At 39.6% G+C, this 20,346-nt stretch overlaps 2 protein-coding genes across 14 annotated transcripts in view; one reads left to right on the top strand and one right to left on the bottom strand.

Annotated features, from left to right (window-relative positions):
- The window catches only part of CREB1 (cAMP responsive element binding protein 1), a 62,864-nt gene extending 58,535 nt beyond the window's left edge, over positions 1–4,329 (top strand). The window contains exon 10 of the transcript XR_007517937.1: positions 8–4,329. The gene's annotated coding sequence lies outside the window, so the exon portion shown is untranslated. The remainder of the gene's footprint in view (positions 1–7) is intronic.
- The window catches only part of METTL21A (methyltransferase 21A, HSPA lysine), a 373,666-nt gene that overhangs the window by 352,965 nt on the left and 355 nt on the right, over positions 1–20,346 (bottom strand). For 5 of the 13 annotated variants that reach the window (XR_007517939.1, XR_007517940.1, XM_049887990.1 and 2 more), the window contains exons 2-3: positions 19,274–19,453; positions 17,466–17,577 (exon numbers count right to left, since the gene is read on the bottom strand). Coding sequence is in view for 10 of the 13 variants with exons in the window: in XM_049887990.1 (XP_049743947.1) it covers positions 17,466–17,577; positions 19,274–19,453 (292 nt within the window). In the remaining 3 variants the exon portion in view is untranslated. Of the gene's footprint in view, positions 1–11,588; positions 13,579–14,327; positions 14,456–17,465; positions 17,578–19,273 lie in introns of those variants that run through there. The other 8 variants (XR_007517941.1, XM_049887997.1, XM_049887996.1 and 5 more) reach the window with 5 other exon arrangements.

Here is a 20,346-nt window from a genome sequence, read left to right on the forward strand (position 1 = left end):
TTTCAAGGATGAACAAAGTTTATGAAGGAGCATCATTCTAAGAATTAAGTGATATAGTCTTTATATTTGGACAATTCACCAGATTCCCAAGAAGGCTTTCAAACAACTGTAAAGTTTGATGTTTATCCTGCTGAGCTAATGGGGAAAGTTACAGAACAAAAATTGTTTGTATACCAGCATAGGTATCAAGTGAAATCACTGATCTGTTCACAAGCTAGAATTCTCTCTTACTGAGTCAAAATGCCAAATTGAACAAATGTCATGAGCATTACAAATGAAAATTGCCTGGTGTTTAGCAAGTTTTACTAAGTTTTTCAAAAAATGAGGCTTTCTATTTAATTAAAAAATGAGTTGGCGGTCTTCTTAATCCCTGATAAATCAAGGCCATTACATTCATGACTAGCTGATTGGATTTACTGGTTTTAATGACCTGGTCCTTTATATCTTTAGGATAATTGCATTTGATGTCAGTTCATGGTGAGGTGAGAAATGTCTTTTGCTAAGCCTGTTTTAGACCGTTGAATAGACTTGAAGATTTCAGTTTATACAAGTAGAAATCAAGCATCTTTTGTGCAGACTTTTTTTAAAAAAGAGAATTGGGAAAAAGGTGTTTTTTAAGCATGCAACTTTGAGAAGCTTTATTAAGAAAATTACATAAAAAAAAAAAATCTTATAGCCAAGCAGATATGTGGCCACATTACCAGTAATAAATGTTTTTCTCTTCATATTGGCCAAAAGGGAATGGAAATGTCATTACAGGAATCTGTATATATGCTACTGATTTGCTCTAGAAAATAGCAAGTTTGGTATCACTCACTTTACAAATATAGGGCCATGTGACACTTTTATCTATAGAACAGACTAACTCTAATAAAAATGAAGTGGGGAGGGGTTTATTTTTGATATATTACTCTGAGTTTTCAAGCTTTGATAGTGTTCAACTGAAAAGTGGTTTTAGAAAGGGCTAGATCCAATGTGTTCATATTATTAAAAAATTGATACCAGATACATTTTAAGTTTTTCAAATTCAAGTACCATATTGGCAACCATAATATTGTCATAGGTGCTCTTTTCATTTAGATACTCTTGGGGAAAATGCCATTTGTATAATGTGTACATATATATATATATTTACACAGTATATAATCTGGAGCTCTAAGAGCTCATAAGTCAGGAATGCTGAGTATTATAGTATATTGAGGTCAGATGAAATTTTACATTTTTGTGTGTTTTACTGCATCCCTTTTAGCAGTTTCTTGGACTGCGTTACTCCAGCACTCATGATTATCTTCTAGTTTCCTTCCAAGCTTTTTTTTGTTGTTGTTGTTGTTGTTGTTTTCTTTGGCTTGATACTTTTAAATATGTTACTAGTCACTTGAAAACTTCCCCCTAAAGTATTCGGTTTTTATGCTTTGTCTTTGGCAGCTATAACAGTGGTGAGAACATTTTGAAGATAGCATTTAAAAGAAACCACTGATTTTTCGAAAATCATCCTGGGGGAGGGATTTTGGTGTTTAATTTGAGCAGGGATTTTGTCCGAAAATGTGTTTTGATGGTAGGTCAGCAGCAGTGCTAGTATCTGAAAGCACAATACCAGTCAGACAGGCTGTCCCATCAGAAGTCATCTGGCTGAAGTTCATCTCTGTCTCTCAGGCCTAATCCCTACTGTCATTTTGGGATGATACATGGAATCATACAAAGGCTTAGGAAGGAACAAGTTTGTTTAAACCAGGATGCTTTACTTAGCTTGAAGTGATTTCTATTTAGATTTCTTCTTTTTGTGTTTAATGTGTTTCTAGTTCTGTGATCAGCTACAGTCAACTATTGGAATGAATTGGTCTCTCGTTTATTTTGAAGATCAAAAGCCTGCTTCATTTTGCAGGATTAAATAAGGTTAATTATCTTTAAGTTAGGATTTCTAATTAAAGTGGGTTTTAGAAACTGGTTACACACCTTCACCTTTTCAGTTATTTTCAAGAGGCTTTATTTCCTTTATAGCCCTGAAAACTGTTGGTATATTGTTTCCCATTGACCTAATACAATTGTATATTTATTAGGATTATATTTACATTATATTCTTTGTAAATGTTTGGTATAACTTGCACTTTTAAAAATGACCCAGTTTGGGTATTAGCAACTTGAGAAATTCCCTCATTAATTGTCAGCTGACTTTGTGTCTTTCTCCTCTCTTCAAATCATGTAACCTTTTTAATCTTTTCATTGATTAAAATATTTTAGCATCTAAAGGCTGGCCTTAAAAATAGTTGTAAAAAAAAATTAGATTTGAATAACCCAATTAATTAAAAGGTGGACTTGAACCCTATTTTATTCTTTTTCATCATGGATAGAGGGAAAAGTAACTCAAATGAATAATATTTATTTCCAATTTTAAATGAGACTTTAGTTCTCACCCCAACATTAATACTATCTACCTGTTGCTGTCGAGTTGATTCTGAATCATAGCTAGCCTGTAGGATACCAAGATACTCATGAATTGTCCACAACAGTAAAATATTTTTTAAAGCAATTATTGTCATCATGGCAACCACATGTAATAATTATTTGACAAAGTTTCTTTTGTTTTAAATTGGCTTTGTTAACCTCAAAGAAGTGCTGCCTAAATTAAACAGATTTCACATGAAGGGCAAAGTGAAGTGTGCTTAGTAATAAGCCTGCAGTGAAGAATTGTGGGATAAATTTGTTCACTCAGTTGGACAAAGCACAACTAGAACTTTCATTGGGTGGCTTGGCTATATCTTCAATACTATTAATGTTGACTTTTAAAAACTGACTGCACAGTCACTATATGTACTAGGAACTGGTTTCCTTGACTTACTAGAATCATGGCTAGGAGAGGCACTAATCCTTGAGGGGTCTGAACATATCATGAAGCTGAGCCAGTATGGAAGAAAAATTTCAAATAAATCAAACAGGGTGCTGAAGTTCCATCTGTCTCATCTGCTTGTGATAAGTTCTTATTGATTAGTGAATGTAGCTTAAGCCTTTGTATGTGTCCTCAGGGGGCAGACAGACTTTAAGAGGGACCAGATAATGTTTGAATGGAGGGATTATATTTCAGGTGTTTTAGCTTGAAATTTATTTTTTAAAAAAAAAGAAAAAAATAATAATAAAAAAATAGAACAAAGCCTGTGAAGCAAGTTGATATTATAAACAGGCAGAGTTGTTTAGCACAGAGAGAAGATATTGACCTGTCTGCATTCTGGTACTGTGGGTGCAGGTCCTAGCTGGGGTGTAACATGATACATGTTGAATTATTCTCACCAGCAAGTAAAAGGAAAATGAACAATCCTCAGGAAATGTCTTTGAAAAAGGTCAAACAGTAGGAGATTCAAATTTTACCTACTTTACACAGGTATTATTTAATACTTTTTATAGAACTATGGCATTTCCAAGCTTCTGCCCAACTGAGGAGCATCTCAGAGATGTGAGAGTAAATCTGAGATAGTTCAAAAATTGATAGGGAAGGAGGAAAATCCCTGAAGTTAATGATCTTATGTTCGTTGGCCAAGTGAAATGATCAATCGTTGTGTTCGGAAGGTTTTATTTTCTTATGTTTTTCAAATTGAATTGGTAAATGCTTTATAGGTGTATTTTTATCCAGGTGCCACTCCAACTTGTGTATGTAAAAAAATTATATTAAAAGTGGGAAATAATTTGTCAACATTTTTCTGAGTATAGATTTATTAGGGGTGGCAAAGAAGAGTGCTAGTCAGCAGTTTTCCATGTAAAGTTGTCCCTGACTGATTTGTCCACATGTCAGTTGTCATCCCCCACCAAAGGAATTATTTCTAACCCAGTTGTATCACTTAAAACTTTTTAGAAACAAAATAATCAGGGAAGTTTCTAGAGAGAAAGGTGTTTGGTTTTCGGGTTTTTCCTTGAGGATTGGGGTAAAGAATACCTCTCCCCAAAACTGTCAGCACAAAACAGGGTATTGATTTTAACTCTGATGTTTCTATTGGAGTTGAATAATAAAAAACTATAATGAGGGAAATACATTTCTAATAAAATTCCCTACATTCTAGAAACATCCCTGTTTTAATTTTTTTATCTAAACCCTTTTGTGCTTTATCTGTGTAAAAAGATGTACTGAGTTCCAAAATGCATTTTATTAACACTATGTACATATTAGCTGCTTTGTGTTCAGAATGGTAGCAATTGCTTTGTATATTAAAGTGATTCTTGTGAATTTGTGAAATATTGTCATAAAGTGCTTTTTTCTTACTGTAATCTTTGTGGTATCAACTGTCATAATACCCTTTTTACACAAACATTTATGTGCAGTCACATAAACATGCTTTTAAAAACTTTCTAAGTCTCTTTTTTGGGGATGGGATTGCTCTGTATTTTGTTTTTTGAGAGAGTTAAGCCATGTTTTCTTGGACTTACTGTTACATGAGCAAAAGTTATAATATTAGAATATATCACACACTGTTGCAGAGCAACAGAAAACTAACTCAGGAGACAACATGTCTTCAGTTACTTCATCCTACTATGATACTTGTAGTTTTTAACAAGATTCTTTTTCCCTCAGTAAGATCAAATAGTGCGTTTTTGAGGATTTGGTGATGTTAACTGCCGTGTTTAGACAGCCAGTGGGAGGTATGTGATCAGCTGTCTCCCGTGTCATAAAATGCTTGTTTGCACTGGAAGAACCGTAGGAGTAGGTAACTTCTCAGGTCCCCTTGCAATTCTAAAATCTGTAGTCATAAAATGGAAGGGAAAAGGATGAAAAATTGCTTAAGCCAAAAGAAAAAAAGATTCCTGTATTATCAATTCAACTTCTGAAAATAAGCAGTTGCATTTATTAAGTAGATTTTTTTTTTAATTGCCAAGATGTGTTTATTAAGCTGGTTGTACTTGTAATGAAAGGATTGCATGGTTTTCTTTTTTTCTCCCTTCTACAATGTATTGTACAAATTGAGATGCTTCTAAAAGTGAAAGGGAATGATAGTAGTTACATGGAGACAACAGATTTAAGCCAGGATTGTCCTGAGCAAATGAGGACCTATGGTCACCTTACTTGTAAGCCCTGTTCAGATGCTTGGACCTACAGTGAAAGTCTAGAGTGCTTATCTTCTCTTTTTACCATATAGACTTTGCCTAAGTGACTTCATCCATACCTTTGCCATCACTGGCTCATTTCACAAATATTCCTTAGGACATACTTCTGGACACCGAAGTTACAAAGAAAATGTTAACAGTCTCTGCCCTCTAGAAGGCAAATCCCAAATATTCTAACAGTTACACATTTTAGCCCTGACCTCTCCACTGCGCTGAGTACCCTTCCATTGTATGTATATGCCAGGGTGGCACAAATTCTCACTCCACTGCTAATCTAAAGGGTGGTGGTCAAACCCACCCAATGGCACTGTGGAAGAAAGGCCTGGTGATATGCTTCCATAAAGATTACAGCCAAGAAAACCCTATGGGGCAGTTCTACTCTGTAAAACATGGGGTTACCATGAGTCAGAATCAACGACGTCAATGGGTTGCTTTTTTATGTCTGTGCCACAATTTGTTTATCCTTTCATGGACATTTGGGTTGTTTCTACTTTTTTGCTATTGTGAATAGTGCTGCCTTGAACATTCATGTACAAGGATTTATTGAGTACCTATTTTCATTTCGTTTGAGCATATGCTTAGGAGTAGAATTGCTGGGTCATACACTAATCCTACAACTAAAGGAATCACTCAACTGTTTTCCAGTGTGGCTGCACCATTTTACATTCCCATCAGCAATGTACAAGGGTTCCAATTTCACCAACACTTGTTATTTTCCAGGGTTTTTTTTGTTTTTTTTTATTAGCCATCCTCATGAGTGTGAAAACCCTGGTGCCATAGTGATTAAGTGCTACAGCTGCTAACCAAAGGGTCGGCAGTTCGAATCCGCCAGGCGCTCCTTGGAAACTCTATGGGGCAATTCTACGCTGTCCCGTAGGGTCACTATGAGTCGGAATCAACTCGACGGCACTGGGTTTTTTGGTTTGGTCATGGGTGTGAGGTGAATATCATTGTGGTTTTCTGTTTCCCTAAAGACTAATGTTGAGAATCTTTTCACATGCTTGTTGGCCATTCATGTATCTTCTTTGGACAAATGTCTATACAAATCCTTTCCCCATCATTTAATTGGGTTGTTTTTTGTTGCTGAGCTGTATGAGTTTCTTGTATATTCTGGATACTAGACCCTTATCAGATACATGACTTTCAAATATTTTCTCCTGTTCCATAGACTGTCTTTTCACTTTCTTGATAATGTCATTATTTTTTAACTTAGGTGTTTTTTTTTTAAGTAATATGTGCATTTGGAAAAAGCTAAACGGTAGAAAAGGGCCAACAGTAAAAAGCTGTGTACCCTTTTAGTCATAATCTGTGTGTATACATGCAGGTGTAATGTATATCCTCTCCTCCTACTCCCCCTTTTACACAAATGATGTCTTATAAACAGTTCTGCATTTTGCTTTTTTCACTGAATGTATCTTGGATATAGTTCCATTTCAAAATATGTACATCTGCCCCCCTCTTTCTAACAGGTGTGCAGTATCCCACTGTATGGATATTTCATGGTTTACTTAATGGTACTCTTCTGTAGACATTTAGGTTGTTTGAAACGTTTAACTGTGTGCAGCTATACACAAGCTAGGGTATCTCCAGGGTAGGTGGAAGTGGAAATAACTTCTGAAGTATGGTTTTCTTCATATTTGGTGTAAGAATCTGCTAAACTGATATAAAATACTGTTTGTTAGTTTTTTTTTTTTTTAATGTCATACTTTGGTCTATGTACTTTTTTTAAGGAAGAAAAATTAGAAGTAGCAGAACCAGCCTTACACAAGATTATGAAGTAGATAGGCAGGCCTTCCTTTTCTCACCTCTGTTACATTGTTTCCCTTCTAATCTCCCTCAGAAACAATTCTCAGCAAAGAAACTAAATTTTTCAATATGCTCTTGTCTAGTGCTATTACATTTTAGCCCTGCCCTGGTTGTAGAAAGAAAGATATAACATGATTTTAGAACTGAAAGAGATTTCAAAACTAACAATCAGGTCCTCAAATTTTGAGGTAAAAAAAAAAAAATGAGAGTTAAAGGAGCCTTGGTGGCACAAGGCTTCCATCCCAGCTGCTGACTGACAGGTTTATAGTTCGAACCCATCCAGTGGCTCTGCGGAAGAAAGAGCTGATCATCTGCTCCTGTGGAGATTACAGCCTAGAAAACCCTATGGGGCAGCTGTACTCTGTCACGTGGGGTTGCTACACGTCTAAATTAACTCCAGGGCACCTAACAGCAACAACAGGGATGCCTGGGTTTCATGTCGTTTTGATGTCAGTGCTAAGAGAACCCGAGTCTCTAAGTTTCCCAGAACAGGGCCCTCTATATTCACAGCAACAATTTGCCTCATCCTGTTAAAGAACTTGAAAATGCTTCCCTCTAGAAGTTCTGGAGATCAGTAGGTTTATGGCTATTTCTCTGATACGAAAATCGTGTCTATTTCACCAACTACCAAGTCATGCCCTATATCTAGGACCACTTAACAATACTGGGTATTTTTGAAAGGTAGGTTTTATTTTTAAGAATTTCCAAATTGATAGAAAATGCTCCTCTATAGAGATTAAATGACATTGATTGTTGGAGGTGAATCTTTTACATAAGTTCGTGGTAACTCAGTCAATTGACTGTGATTATGCATTGATATTTTAATATGCCTGAGTGTGTGCTTATCCCTACTTACAGCAGCTAACAACAACTTAGGTCAAGGATAAATAAAGCACAGAAATTAAGTTATTTAATAACATAGCTGATCTGTAAAGGGATCTGTGTTTTTCACAATACTGAGCTCCCTTTATGTACAGGGCACCATGCTAACATTTGAAATATAAAGTATGTATAATCGATAATCCTTGTCTTCCAGTAGCATAAATTGTATTTGGTAAGATAATGTTAACTACTTAACTACTAAATTCCACAGCCTCTACGTTACTGCTGTCATGTAAACTCGTCTTAAAAGAATTTGATCACTAAAAAATTAACTTTTGAAAAACCTTTTGTGGATTTAAGTATGGGATTATAATTGCCTATTTCCAAGGGCAGAAGTAGCAGTTCATACATAATCTTCAAAATGACAAAATCATTACCTAAAATTCTAGGTCTTTAACACATGGAGTTACTCTCCTTTTTTCCTGATTAAGAATAGAGTCACTAATTACAAGCCCATCACATTTCACCAATCCATAGAACTTTGCCCTGTTCATAGAAATCTCTTGCCTAAGCAAGCACAGTAGTAGTGCTGCCAAGACTTACTTTGTAACCAATTTTATTTGCCTTTATCTTAAATCTGATTTATTTAGTACTTTTAGTATTTTTGGTACTTTGCAGACATGATAAATTTTGATGAACTCTGTCATTTCCTTTTAATCCCTTTTAATTGCAGGGGGATCACATTATCAGCAAGGAATTTAATTCTTAAGAAATGCATCATTTGTTTTTTGTTGTGTGCCGTCGAGTTGATTCCGACTCATAGCAACCATATAGGACAGAGCAGAACTGCCCCCATAATGTTTCCAAGGCTGCCATCTTTATAGGAGCAGATCGCCTGGTCTCCCACAGAGCAGCTGGTGGGTTTGAACTGCTGACCCTTCAGTTAGCAGCCAAGCGCTTAACCAGTGCACACCAGGGCTCCTCATGTATTTTTAACTATACACAATTTATAAGACAGTAAAAATGCAAGCACACCACTTAAATATCTTCACTTTTCCATCCTCTCATTTTTAAGTTAATCTCTTTCTAGCCTAGAGATGTTGTTTTGGGCTGGGTTCTCTACAGAAGCAAAACCAGTAAAACATTTATATAGACAGAGCGAAAGAAAGACTTGTATCAAGAAAATGGCTCATGTGGTTATAGAGGCTGGGAAGTCCCAAGTCTGTGGGTCAGGCTGGAGGCTTCTGACTCACATAGCTGCAAGAGCTGGTGATCCCAAGATCGACAGGTCAGACAGCAGGCCTCTGGCTCACAAGCTGCGAAGGCTGACCAATCCCAACATCGGCCGGTAAGCTGCTAGCTCAAGTCCCAAGAACCAGAGGTCAAATGAACAGGAGCCAGCTGCAGGATCCAGAGCAAGCAAAAGCCAGCGAGCTTTGCCAGAAAGTCCACATACACTGGATGCAAGCCACATCCTCAAGGAAATTCCCTTTCAACTGATTGGCTGCTCATAGCAGATCTCATCATGGGGGTGATTACATCATATCAGATCTCATTATGAAGATGATTACATCATTACATAGCTGCCAAACTACATCATAACTGTCAAACCACTGAGAATCATGGCCCAGCCAAGTTGACATACAACCTTAACCATCACAGATGTCTCGCCAAATTTTGCGTCTGTGTTTTTCAAAATGTTTTTGATACCTCCAATTTGAAAAATAAATGCCTCTCTTCAGCAACTGCAGTTTGTACGAGGAGTATATAGTACCTTAACAATTTAGTCTTAATGTCTTCTATTTTGGTATAAAGGTTTGAATTCTATTATATATGGCCACGAGAAGGTGGGCAGTCATTAATATACATTTCCCAGCTTTCATATTTGAGCTTTAGAAACTGCTGGCTGAAAGACTTATTCCAGATATTTGGGAAGTGAGCAGGAGGGGAGGGGGAAGACATATACTATATAGATTTTAGGGTAGGGCAACCTCTGAGGTAAAAGGGACTCATGTGAAAACGAATCATTATACCTGCAAGTTTTATGTCCCTAGTAGTCTTCACTCCACACACCTGCACACCTTTCATGTGCAAAGGCCTTTGTCTGGAGAACCAAACCAAAATAGTTTGCCAGACCTTTCTTCCAAGGAACCTGTGGGTGGGTTTGAACAACCAATCTTTCTATTAGTAGCCAAGTGTTTGCACCATATAGGGACTCAATCTCTTAGGAGAGGGAGACACTAAAAGTTCAAGAAATATAGCCTCTGCCCTGAGAGTTTTCAATTTTGTGTTCAACTGCTAGACTATCAACAGAAAGGCTGGCAGTTTAAACCCACCCAGAGGCGCCTTGGAAGAAAGACCTGGTGTTCTGCTCCCAAACAGTCACAGCCCTGAAAATCCTGTAGTGCACAGTTATACTCTGAAACACAAGGGGTTATCACGAGTCAGAACTGAATGGACAACAACTAGTGTTTTTACTAAGATGAAGTATTTATTCTAATCCTTTTGTGTGAAAGAATAAATGTTCTACTAGAAACTATGTGAAGACGATGGTACCAGGGCTTCAGATAGTTCTGTCATAAACTAAGCAAGATACCCTTAAGAGGTAATGTACTTACAAAACATTAGCCTATTTTATAGCGGTAATTCTAAGAGCCTGATGTTATGCACATATTTTAACACATCTTTGCAGCAGTATTTGATACTAATTGGGGGAAAAGTTACTGATACCCACTGAGTAACTTAACTGCCTGATGGTTCAAAGAAATTGAGAAATGTGAGAATCAAGGCTTAGTAAAGTAGGTTTGGACTAGGTTTCCATCTTTAACTTGAGGACAAATCAAGCACACTTAAGGTGTACATTTATGGGATAAATGAAATATCAACATAAGTGAAAAATATGTCAGAACCTTGTTGATATTTACAGTAGACACTGTGCTGCCCAGATTCTTCCCCTCCCCACTCACACACTGAAGCACTCATCTCCCAGCTTCTGGCAATCTCGGCGGCTGGTGGCTCTCGGTTGAGCCCCTCTCCCGAAACTATCTCCAGTCCAGAGTTCTGCCCCTTACATCCAATGACTAAGGTATAAAGGCCTGCCCCTTTGCCCAGAAGAGGAACAACTGCAGAGCATCCCAACTCTGAGGAATTGGCTAAGTGCTCTCCTGAGTGCATCCCAGCCCAATTTCTTCCTCTTCCCAGTTCTGCTGCTTTCCCTCCCTCAGAGGTGTCCATCTTGGAAGCATTCTCATTTAAACTTTCTGCACCCTCACCTCCATCTCTGGGTCTTATTTCCCCAGGGAACTGACCTGAGACAACATACTAAACCCAAAGCCAACAAAATCTATTTGATTTTCACTTGCACAATCAAATTATTCCTGCTCAGTTTTTCTTGCCTTTTATTCTATTTGTAGGACAAGGAAAAAAATTACCTTCAACCTTTTCTGATTTTTAATTATTTTACGAAAATGTAAAACATAACCCAAGTACTGCTTTCCCCACTTGATAGACTATCCAGACCTCTAGTTGAAGTCCTCCTGCTTCTACACACACACACCCATCTTAATACCTATCTCCAAGGTTAGGGTCTTAAAGGAGCTGAACTCCAATTAATATTTTCATTTCTAATACCATACCAAGATGGGATTGGCTTTTCATTACAGTACTGGTGATACTGCAGGGCTTTTAGTTAATTTGTTTTAAAACACCTTTCATGTTCTTGGAACAGTATTGGCATTTTATGATTTTGGTAGGTTATGGATATTTCCATTTCATGTGCATTTATCAAAATTTTGTTTAAGTACATCACAGAATATTCACAATCTTAATTCAAATTTATTAATGTAAAACTGCTATTTAAAATTTTTTTAATTTTATTTAAAATTTAATATAAATACAGCTTAAGATCTATTTAAAATAAGGTTTATGCATATGTGACTTCATAAATTCTATCAAAGATAATCATACAGTAATGACACAATCATATAACCCAAAGAGCAATGCCCTCTAAATGGAATGTATCGGAATGCATCTTTCTCATTTAACAAATATTTGGGTGGTTACAATATACGAGATACTGGGGAGGCAGCAGTGAAAGGGAGATAGCCATTCCCTGCCCTCAAGAAGCATACAGTCTACTGAAGAATACAGACATTGAATAAATAATTTTAAGTATGACACAGAAGGTGCTTATACTTGGCAATGAGCCAGTTTCACATGGAGGGATGAGATTTATAACTTTTTCCCATTGTCATCCTATGTATTATAAAGGGGCAGGGAAACCCTAGGAAAGAAATACACGAAAGCATTGAGAAGTGGTAAAGGTGAACGGGAAAATTACAGTTTTTAATCTGAAGAAGATAACTACTAGATGGTGCCCGGCTACTACTACTGACTGCTCTGACAGGGATCACAATAGAGGATCCCGGACAGTACTGGAGAAAAACGTAAAACAAAAATTCTAACTCACAAAAAAAAGACCAGACTTACTGGTCTGACAGAGACTGGAGAAATCCCAGGAGTATGGCCCCCAGACACCCTTTTAACTCAGTACTGAAGTCACTCCTGAGGTTCACCTTTGACCAAAGATTAGACAGGCCCATAAAACAAAACAAGACTAAATGGGCATACCAGCCCAGGGGCAAGGATGAGAAGGCAGGAGGGGACAGGAAAGCTGGTAACGGGGAATCCAAGGTCGAGAAGGGGAGAGTGCTGACATGTTGTGGGATTGGCAACCAATGTCACAAAACAATATGTGTATTAATTGTTTACTAAGAAACTAATTTGTTCTGTAAACCTTCATATAAAGTACAATTAAAAAAAAAAGAAGAAGATCCCAAATTTTTGGTGCTTTTCAAAAAATAACTAAGAGTTTATTTTTACTTATTCCTTTGTTTATATACTTAAATCTGAAATTAAGCCATAAAACATGAGACCCTAGCAAACTAACATCCTAATCTCACACAATCAGAAGTACTTAGACCTAAATAAGGCAGACATTTCAATAGCATTAACAACTCTGTGAAGGCATTTTAAACCTCCTGTTTTATATACAGAAAATTAGGAAACTGGGTTAAACATTACATATCTCAGAATGTATTTTAAAGTAATTTGCATGATTTAGCCTCACCAAAACCAACACTGGTTTGAAGACACCTTTATACCAGCCCTTTATCATATTATCAATGAAAACTCTTTATCAAGGGGGAGTAGCATTGGACAGAGAAACAACATAAACCAAAACCTCGCACTTTCTTTTAATGTTCAGTGAGTTTCGAAGTGAGTTAAATATGACTAAAACGTCACAGCAACGGGACAAAGTAGTTTGTTTTAAAAGTGTACGTGTTTTGTCCCTTAAGAACTTACTGATCTGAATTTTTGTACAGCAAGCCATCTAATATGGCTCGATTTCCAGTCTAAGACCTTCACTGACACACTCAATGACAAAAGTCTTATAAATTATAGCCAACTATAAATCCTCCCTCTGGTTTCTCCTCTGGGCTTTGTAAATATGTACATCTTTTCCAGGATCATAGTGAACCTTACTCACAGTAAACTGTCTCTCCAGCATTGCTAAGAAGTTGTTATCCCGCTCGTAACGAATCCGGCAAGCTAGCAGAATCATGGAACGGTCACTACAGAGATATTCCAGTGTTTGAAGAAGATCTGTAAACGTTTCTTCTAAATATATGATATCAGCTCCAAGTATCAGGTCAAATTCTCCAGGTGAAAAACTCTGCAGATTCTGTCCCCAAGTCAGCTCCTTAACAATAGCTTTGGGTTGGATCTGGGGAGCTAAGTTGGCTTCAACATTTGATTTAAGAAATTCTAATGCTACTTTTCGATCCGTGATAGTCACATGAGCACCTAGAATGTGAGGCAAAGAGGAAAGTCATGTGCACATCAGTAGAACTCTAATAGGCAGAGAGAGGGTCAAGTTAAACAGGGCAGAGTACCTGTCCCTAACCATTCCTCCTGATGTGCTAAGTACCACATCCTTCATGGGTAGCGGCAATTGAACAGTGACCTACAGCTCCTTCTGCACTGCCCACTGGCAAATGTGAACCTCTGATGTGCTTCTATGACACATCTGCTGTTTGATGAAGTTGGGCCTATGAAGTGCAATGTCACCAAGTGACAACAATCTGCTGCTTCTAAATTCTGCAAGCAGAGCTGGCCCACCCTCCATAGGTGCCTCCCACTCTATGTCATTCATTAGGTCATGTTCTTCAAGGCAGTAGGTCTCAAGGTAAAATGGAATCCAAGAATACAAAATCTGGCAGCAGTCTACTACAAAGGTGGTAAGACACCAAAAACAGAAAGGTTGCTCTCTGGAGTTGAAGCCAAAAAGAGAATCAAGGAAGAGATTAACTGGCTACTAAGAAATCCAAGTCCACCTCTCTATGCTATAACGAAGCAGCCAACCTATATGTATTTATGTCATGCAGCTGTAATTTTAAGAAATGATAAACTTAGAAACAGTCAATTATATGACAGTACTGTAGGTTAAAACACTAGATGATGTTATTAGTACTAGGATTTCACATGCAATGTGGACAATTAACAAGGCAATATTTTACTTATTAGAGGGCAGTGGTGGTTCATTGGTAGAATTCTTGCTCTCTACGCAGGAGACCTGTGTTCGATTGCCGGCCAACGCACCCCATGCACGAGCACCAGCCATCTGTCAGTGGAGGCCTGTGTGTTGCTATGATGCTGAACTGGTTTCAGCAGAGCTTCCAGTCTAAGACAGGGTAGAAGGAAAGCCTGGTGATCTACTTCTGAAAAATCAACCGATGAAAACCCTATGGATTACAATGGTCTGATCCTATTGTGCATGAGCTGGGGGCCAAATCGGTGACAGCTAACAACAACATTTTATTTGTTTTAATGGATTGTTTACCACGAACTGAAAGATAAAATTTTTTGACCCAATACGGCTTTGAGAAAATTGAACATAAGGTCAGCCCTACAATACCTCATCTATATCGTAGTAACAACATAGTAAGGATAATCCCATTTTGTTTCAGCCCCATTCATTCTGAAATGTAAAATTCTCTTTCAACATTCCTAAAATTATTTTTAGGTGAAGAACTTTGAATATACCATGGACTGCCAAAAGAACAGACAAATCCGTCTTGGAAGAAGTACAGCCAGAATGCTCCTCAGAAGCAAGGATGGCAAGACTTCATCTCATCTACTTTGGACATGTTATTGGGAGGATCAGTCCTTGAGAAGAACACCATGCTTGGAAAAGTAGAGGGTCAACAAAAAAGAGGAAGACCCTCAATGAGATGGACTGGTGCAGTGGCTGCAACAACTGGGCTCAAGCCTAACACCAATCATGAGGATGGCTCAGGACCAGGCAGTGTTTCATTCTGTTGTACACAGGTTTGCTATGAGTCGAAAGCGACCTGACAGCACCTAACAACAAAATTATTTATTTGCATCCTTCATCAATTTGTAATCTTTATAGATAATCCTCCCACACAATTTCAGACCAGCTGTAGGAAGCATCGTTCCAATGGTAGCTTATACTGTTTCTTACATTGACGTGCAACATTAGGACAGTGTTTAATCCAATTAGACGTTTGCTGTCCTAGAATACAATACTGATGCAAATGCTCAAGTTGTTAGTTTGCGCAAGTGTGGACCTACCACCTTCATCCCAGGAACTTTAAGCAGTGCAATGGTGGTGAAGAAATAAGAGTGAGGCTGAAGAGTCAGAAAGGATGTGACTGCTGAGCCTTGCTAAGAAGCCTGTGATTTAGCCTGCAGGCAGCAGGAGACACAAGAAGGTTTAAATACAGGTGACTCGATCACTTTGCATTTTCAGATGGACCACTCTGAGCGCTGTTGGGAAATCAGAGTTAAGACAAAGCAGAGGCAGAAAGGCCAGGTGGGAGGGTGGATACAGTCATGCAGGGCTGTATCTGACAACCTGGGTTTGAGTGCCAGGTCTCCACCGACCGGGATGTCAGAAAGTAGCTTAGTCTCCTGGAATCTCAGTTTCATTTGAAAGAAATGAAAATTAAAAATAATACCTATCTTACTTGGGGGTGTTATAAGGCTTCCCTAAGGAGAACAAGATCTGTGGCAGTGGGGGGTGGAAAGGGAGAAATGGATTCAAGAAGTAGTCAATAGTAGTTAATAGAAGTAGTTAAAAGTAGTTAATAGGAATCAGCAGGGATCAGGGAAGGCTGGAAGGGTAAGACTCAAGATGTTGGCTTGGGTGACTACTTGGATACTGATGCCAACTCCAGACAAAGGAGAAAGAAGGAGTTTGGGAAAGGAAGAAGAGTAGGAAAGGGAAGAAGAATTTGGGTTTAAACATGTATTGTTTGAAATACTGGGAAGTAATCAGGGAGAGATACCTGTATCCAGTTCTTAGACATACAAGTCAAATTTCAGAGGAGATCCATACCAGAATTATAGAAAAGTAGAAGACAGTTTCTTCCTGAGCATATATATATTTTAGGACAGTGGTCTCCAGGCTTGTTTGGGTATCAGAGTCACCTAGAAAGCTTTTGAAATCTATATGCCCTGGCCCACCCCAACTTACAGAACCCTGTCTTAAGGATGGGCTATTTTTCTTCTAAGAATAGTTGCCAAATAGCATGAAAGCTGCATTAAAGTCACCTGGGGAGATTTTCAACTAAGCACCAAGCTTTGTGAGTCAGAAAACCAAAACCAAACTCATTGTCATCGGGTCGATTCCGACTCATAGGGACTGTATAGGAAGGAGTAGAACTGCCCCATAGGGTTTCCATAGAGCGAATGATGGATTTGAATGGCTGACCTTTTAGTAAGCAGCTGAGCTTTTTTTTTTAACCACTGCACCACCGGGGCTCCTTAAGAGTCAGAACTGGATTCAAATTCTAAGACCACAACCTATTAGTTGTACAGCCTTGGGCAAGTTGCTTAAACTCTACCAGCCTTCCTTTCATCCCTTGGTGAAACTCTAGACTGATCATGCAAGGCTGTGTTGAGAAAGAATAAGAGAGGGCAAATACACAGCACCCAAAACATAGCAATTGCTCGGTAATTAGCAGCTGGTTTTTCTTTTAACAAGAATATCACATCACCTATATGAATGCTCTGCACAGCACTTAACCTTTTGGGGCATTTTTCTGTAATGTTTATTTTATCACCCCATTAGAATTGGAACATAAGCTTCCTGAGAGCAGTGACCTGCCTGACTTGTTCACTGCTATATCCACAGAACCTAGAACCTGGTAGCCGGCATAAATAATAAATATGAGAATCATGTAGTACTGCAGAGAAATGGTGAGGATGTAATGTAAAATGAAGCATCATATATGTGTGTGTGCTGAGTTTCCTCCAGCTATAAAGAGGCTATTTGCTCTCCCTCCTTCACGGGGTTAAATTCAGTGGCACATGGAAAAGTACCTTAAACCAAATGACAATTATACGTACATGGTTAAGATTATTCATCTTAAAACCTAAGTCGCCTCAAGATCATAATAGTAACATTAAATAATTGAAGGTGGCAAAGCAACCTCCCACAAGAAGTATAGCTAACAGGGAGAAAGAGACAGAGAAGAAATGAGTCTGATAGTCTTACTGGAGCTAAGAGCACCAGCAGTTTGCCCACAAATCATAACAAATAGAAGGGGAAAAAAAAAAAACCCAGTAAGGGGAAAGCCAACAGTGGGTTTTGTGCTAACAAAACCACAAATGCACCTCTTGATGAATTCCCCTAACTAAGGAGAGAACCAATGAGTCGCACTCACCCAGCAGGGCAGCCACTATGCCCACCAGCCCCGTGCCGGCACCCAGCTCCACAGCAGAACAGCCCCTGAGCTCCATGGCTCCCATCTCCAGGTATGTGGAAAGAACAATGGCCTGAATCAAAACACAAGTGTGATTGTGATTAAGGTCAGCAAGTGTTTTACGGGCTACGGGGTTTAGGCAGGCTACGCACTGGCAGATAGAGACCCCATACACATACATGCACACACACAGACACACACCCTCCACTGCAAGGTTCAATTCCCAATTTAACCACACACAGGACCTTAGCTGCTGCTTTGAGGTGATCTGCAAGAGCACAGATCCAGCATACTGCAATACAACTTCCCCAGGCACCACCAAAGGCCCTAACAGAAACAGCAGTGCTCAGTAACACTGTCTACATAAGACACGGTCTACGTAAGACACGGTCCTGCTGACCCTACGGAGCTTAATTTCATGCTGTGTCACAGTCCTTGACACTTGAGGCTTATAAGACTATTCTGGAAGAACTGGCATGAACAATTTCTGATTTTGTTTAAGAGAACGTCTGGTTCCTAAACCAAGCTCAGGTCAGCAAGGCCACATCCTCACCCAAGGAAAAAAAGCAGAGCAGTGCCCAAGGGTCCCAGAGCTTTGGACCTCCCTCCCCCTCTCCTGTGTCCCATTGTGGTCACTGCCCCACAGGAGCCCTCATCATATATTCTGAGCATCAGAAGGTAAGTTTTAGCCAAAATTTTGGACACTTGATATGTGAGTAAGCATTTGCTTATAATTCTATAGAACTGTACCATTAACATAATTTTTAATACACTTTATTGCTCATGGTCACATAATATTCCAAAAGGGAGAAAGAATAATTAACAATTCCTCTTCTTGGTAAGCATTCCACACCATTATTCATCCTTATAACTCCTTACCTGAATACCTTTTATGTAGTTACCTTGTACTAGATACCTAGAAGTGATATTAGTGGGTTAAAATATATTAACATTTTTATTCCTAAATGTTTACCTAAGATTCCTAACACATTGCTAATAATGTAAAATTATACAGATGCCAATCATTTATTCAACATTAATGGGGCTCCCGCTGAGTCCCAGGTGTGGGGCTAAATGCTCAGGGCACAAAACTGTCCTCAATCCAATGACAAACTGTGCTGCAAGAGGAAGAGGTAAAAACGCAATTATAATTGTGCCTCGATTACAACTATGGAAAACGTAAAAAAAAATATGATCTTCAGTTGGGGAATTATCACTTTACAATATTCTTTGTGCAATTTTTTAAAAAGACTAAGTTAATGGGTATCAAAAGCAGTCTCCTGCTTTCCTTCCACTGCCCCCTCACCCTGGCAGGTCTTATTTAACCTCCATCAGTTTTTACTCACTCAACGTTAAAATACAGTCTACGGTTGGGGAACAAGGGGGTGACTGCTAATGGGTATTTTGGGGGGGGAGGTGAGGAAGTGTTTTAAAATTGAATATGGTAATAGTTGCACAACTCTGTGAATATACTAAAAACCACTTCACTGTACATTTTAGAGAGTTCAGCTGCTAACTGAAAGGTTGGCAGTTAAAATCCACCAGGTGCTCCTCGGAAACCCCATGGGGCAGTTCTACTCTGTCCTATAGGAAATACTATGAATCGGAATGGACTCAACGGCAATGGGTTTGGTTTGGTACATTTTAAATGGGTGAAATGTACGGTATGTGAACGATCTATCAATAAAGGTTTTTTTGTTTTGTTTTGTTTTTTGACCAGTCTTATTATCAAGTGTGGATATTTTCGGAGGTCCCCAGAGCAGACTTACCGCATCCCAAACTACCGCAGCGACTCCCAGCTGTCTCCAGTCCTGCCGGATCTGGATCGTGTGGTTTGCAAAGGAGAAAGTGGCAAGAGGTTTGTGGAATTTCTGCAACCCCATCACCGCGGCTTCCTCGTATGGGACCAGGGCCATTTCGCCCGCGCCCAGCTCTCTGCTCCCTCAAGCCTGGCATTCAAAAGAGTCCTTGTTGACGCTCTGACCAGGAAACGCATTATCTCTTTGGCAGCTGCGAAGTTGTATTAAGTTCAAAAGAAGAACAAAAGAATGCGCGAAAGAGAGTAGGAAGGATGGGAGGAAGGGAGGAGGAAGCCTGTGTCTAATTCCTTTTGCATGGCGTTTCCTTCAAGTCTTATGGGAAGTGAGGTTTAGCTCTTAATTCAGGATGTTTTTGGGCAAATGAAGCCAGAACGTTACACCCCCTGCACAATGCCCTACACACTCCAGGTACCGCTCCATGAAGCCGGATCCCCCAAAAAAAACCCAGTGCCGGATAAGGGTGCGCAAAACACCATGCGGGCCGAGGGCCGCCGAGCTGCCGGGTAGACTTGGGGCTTTCTACACTGCCCTGACTGCGTCCACTGCCACTGCAGCCCAACGCTGGGCGCCCGGGTTTGATTTGTGCATGTGTGTGGTTTCCAAATCGCTAACAACGATGGAACTGAACCTGCACTGGGACTTGGTGTTAACGTTTTGATTATCCTGCTTATTGACACCAGCCGGATATACACGGTTGACAATGTTCGTGGAATCCGAGTCACTCGTGGGGAGCGGGAGGCCCGGGGCCAGGGCGGATTCCGGCGTCCGCGGCTCGGAGGCCTCCCCGGAGCCCCCTAAACTCGTCCTCGCCCCTCTCAGGAGTCCTTCCCGCCGACCCCAGTCTCCAGGAGATGACCGGGGAATGCGGGCTCACAGGGCCCTTCGGGACCCGCCGGCAGCACGGGACGCCCACCCCACCCCAGAGTACCAGGAGGTTCCTGGACCCAGTGCGGGGACACGCCTAGGCCGCCCCCGAAGCGGGGCCCGCGAGACACCCGGGCCCAAGGCGCGGCCCCGCGAAT

Source organism: Elephas maximus, chromosome 6, assembly GCF_024166365.1.
Source record: "Elephas maximus indicus isolate mEleMax1 chromosome 6, mEleMax1 primary haplotype, whole genome shotgun sequence".
NCBI classification, from domain to species: domain Eukaryota; kingdom Metazoa; phylum Chordata; class Mammalia; order Proboscidea; family Elephantidae; genus Elephas; species Elephas maximus.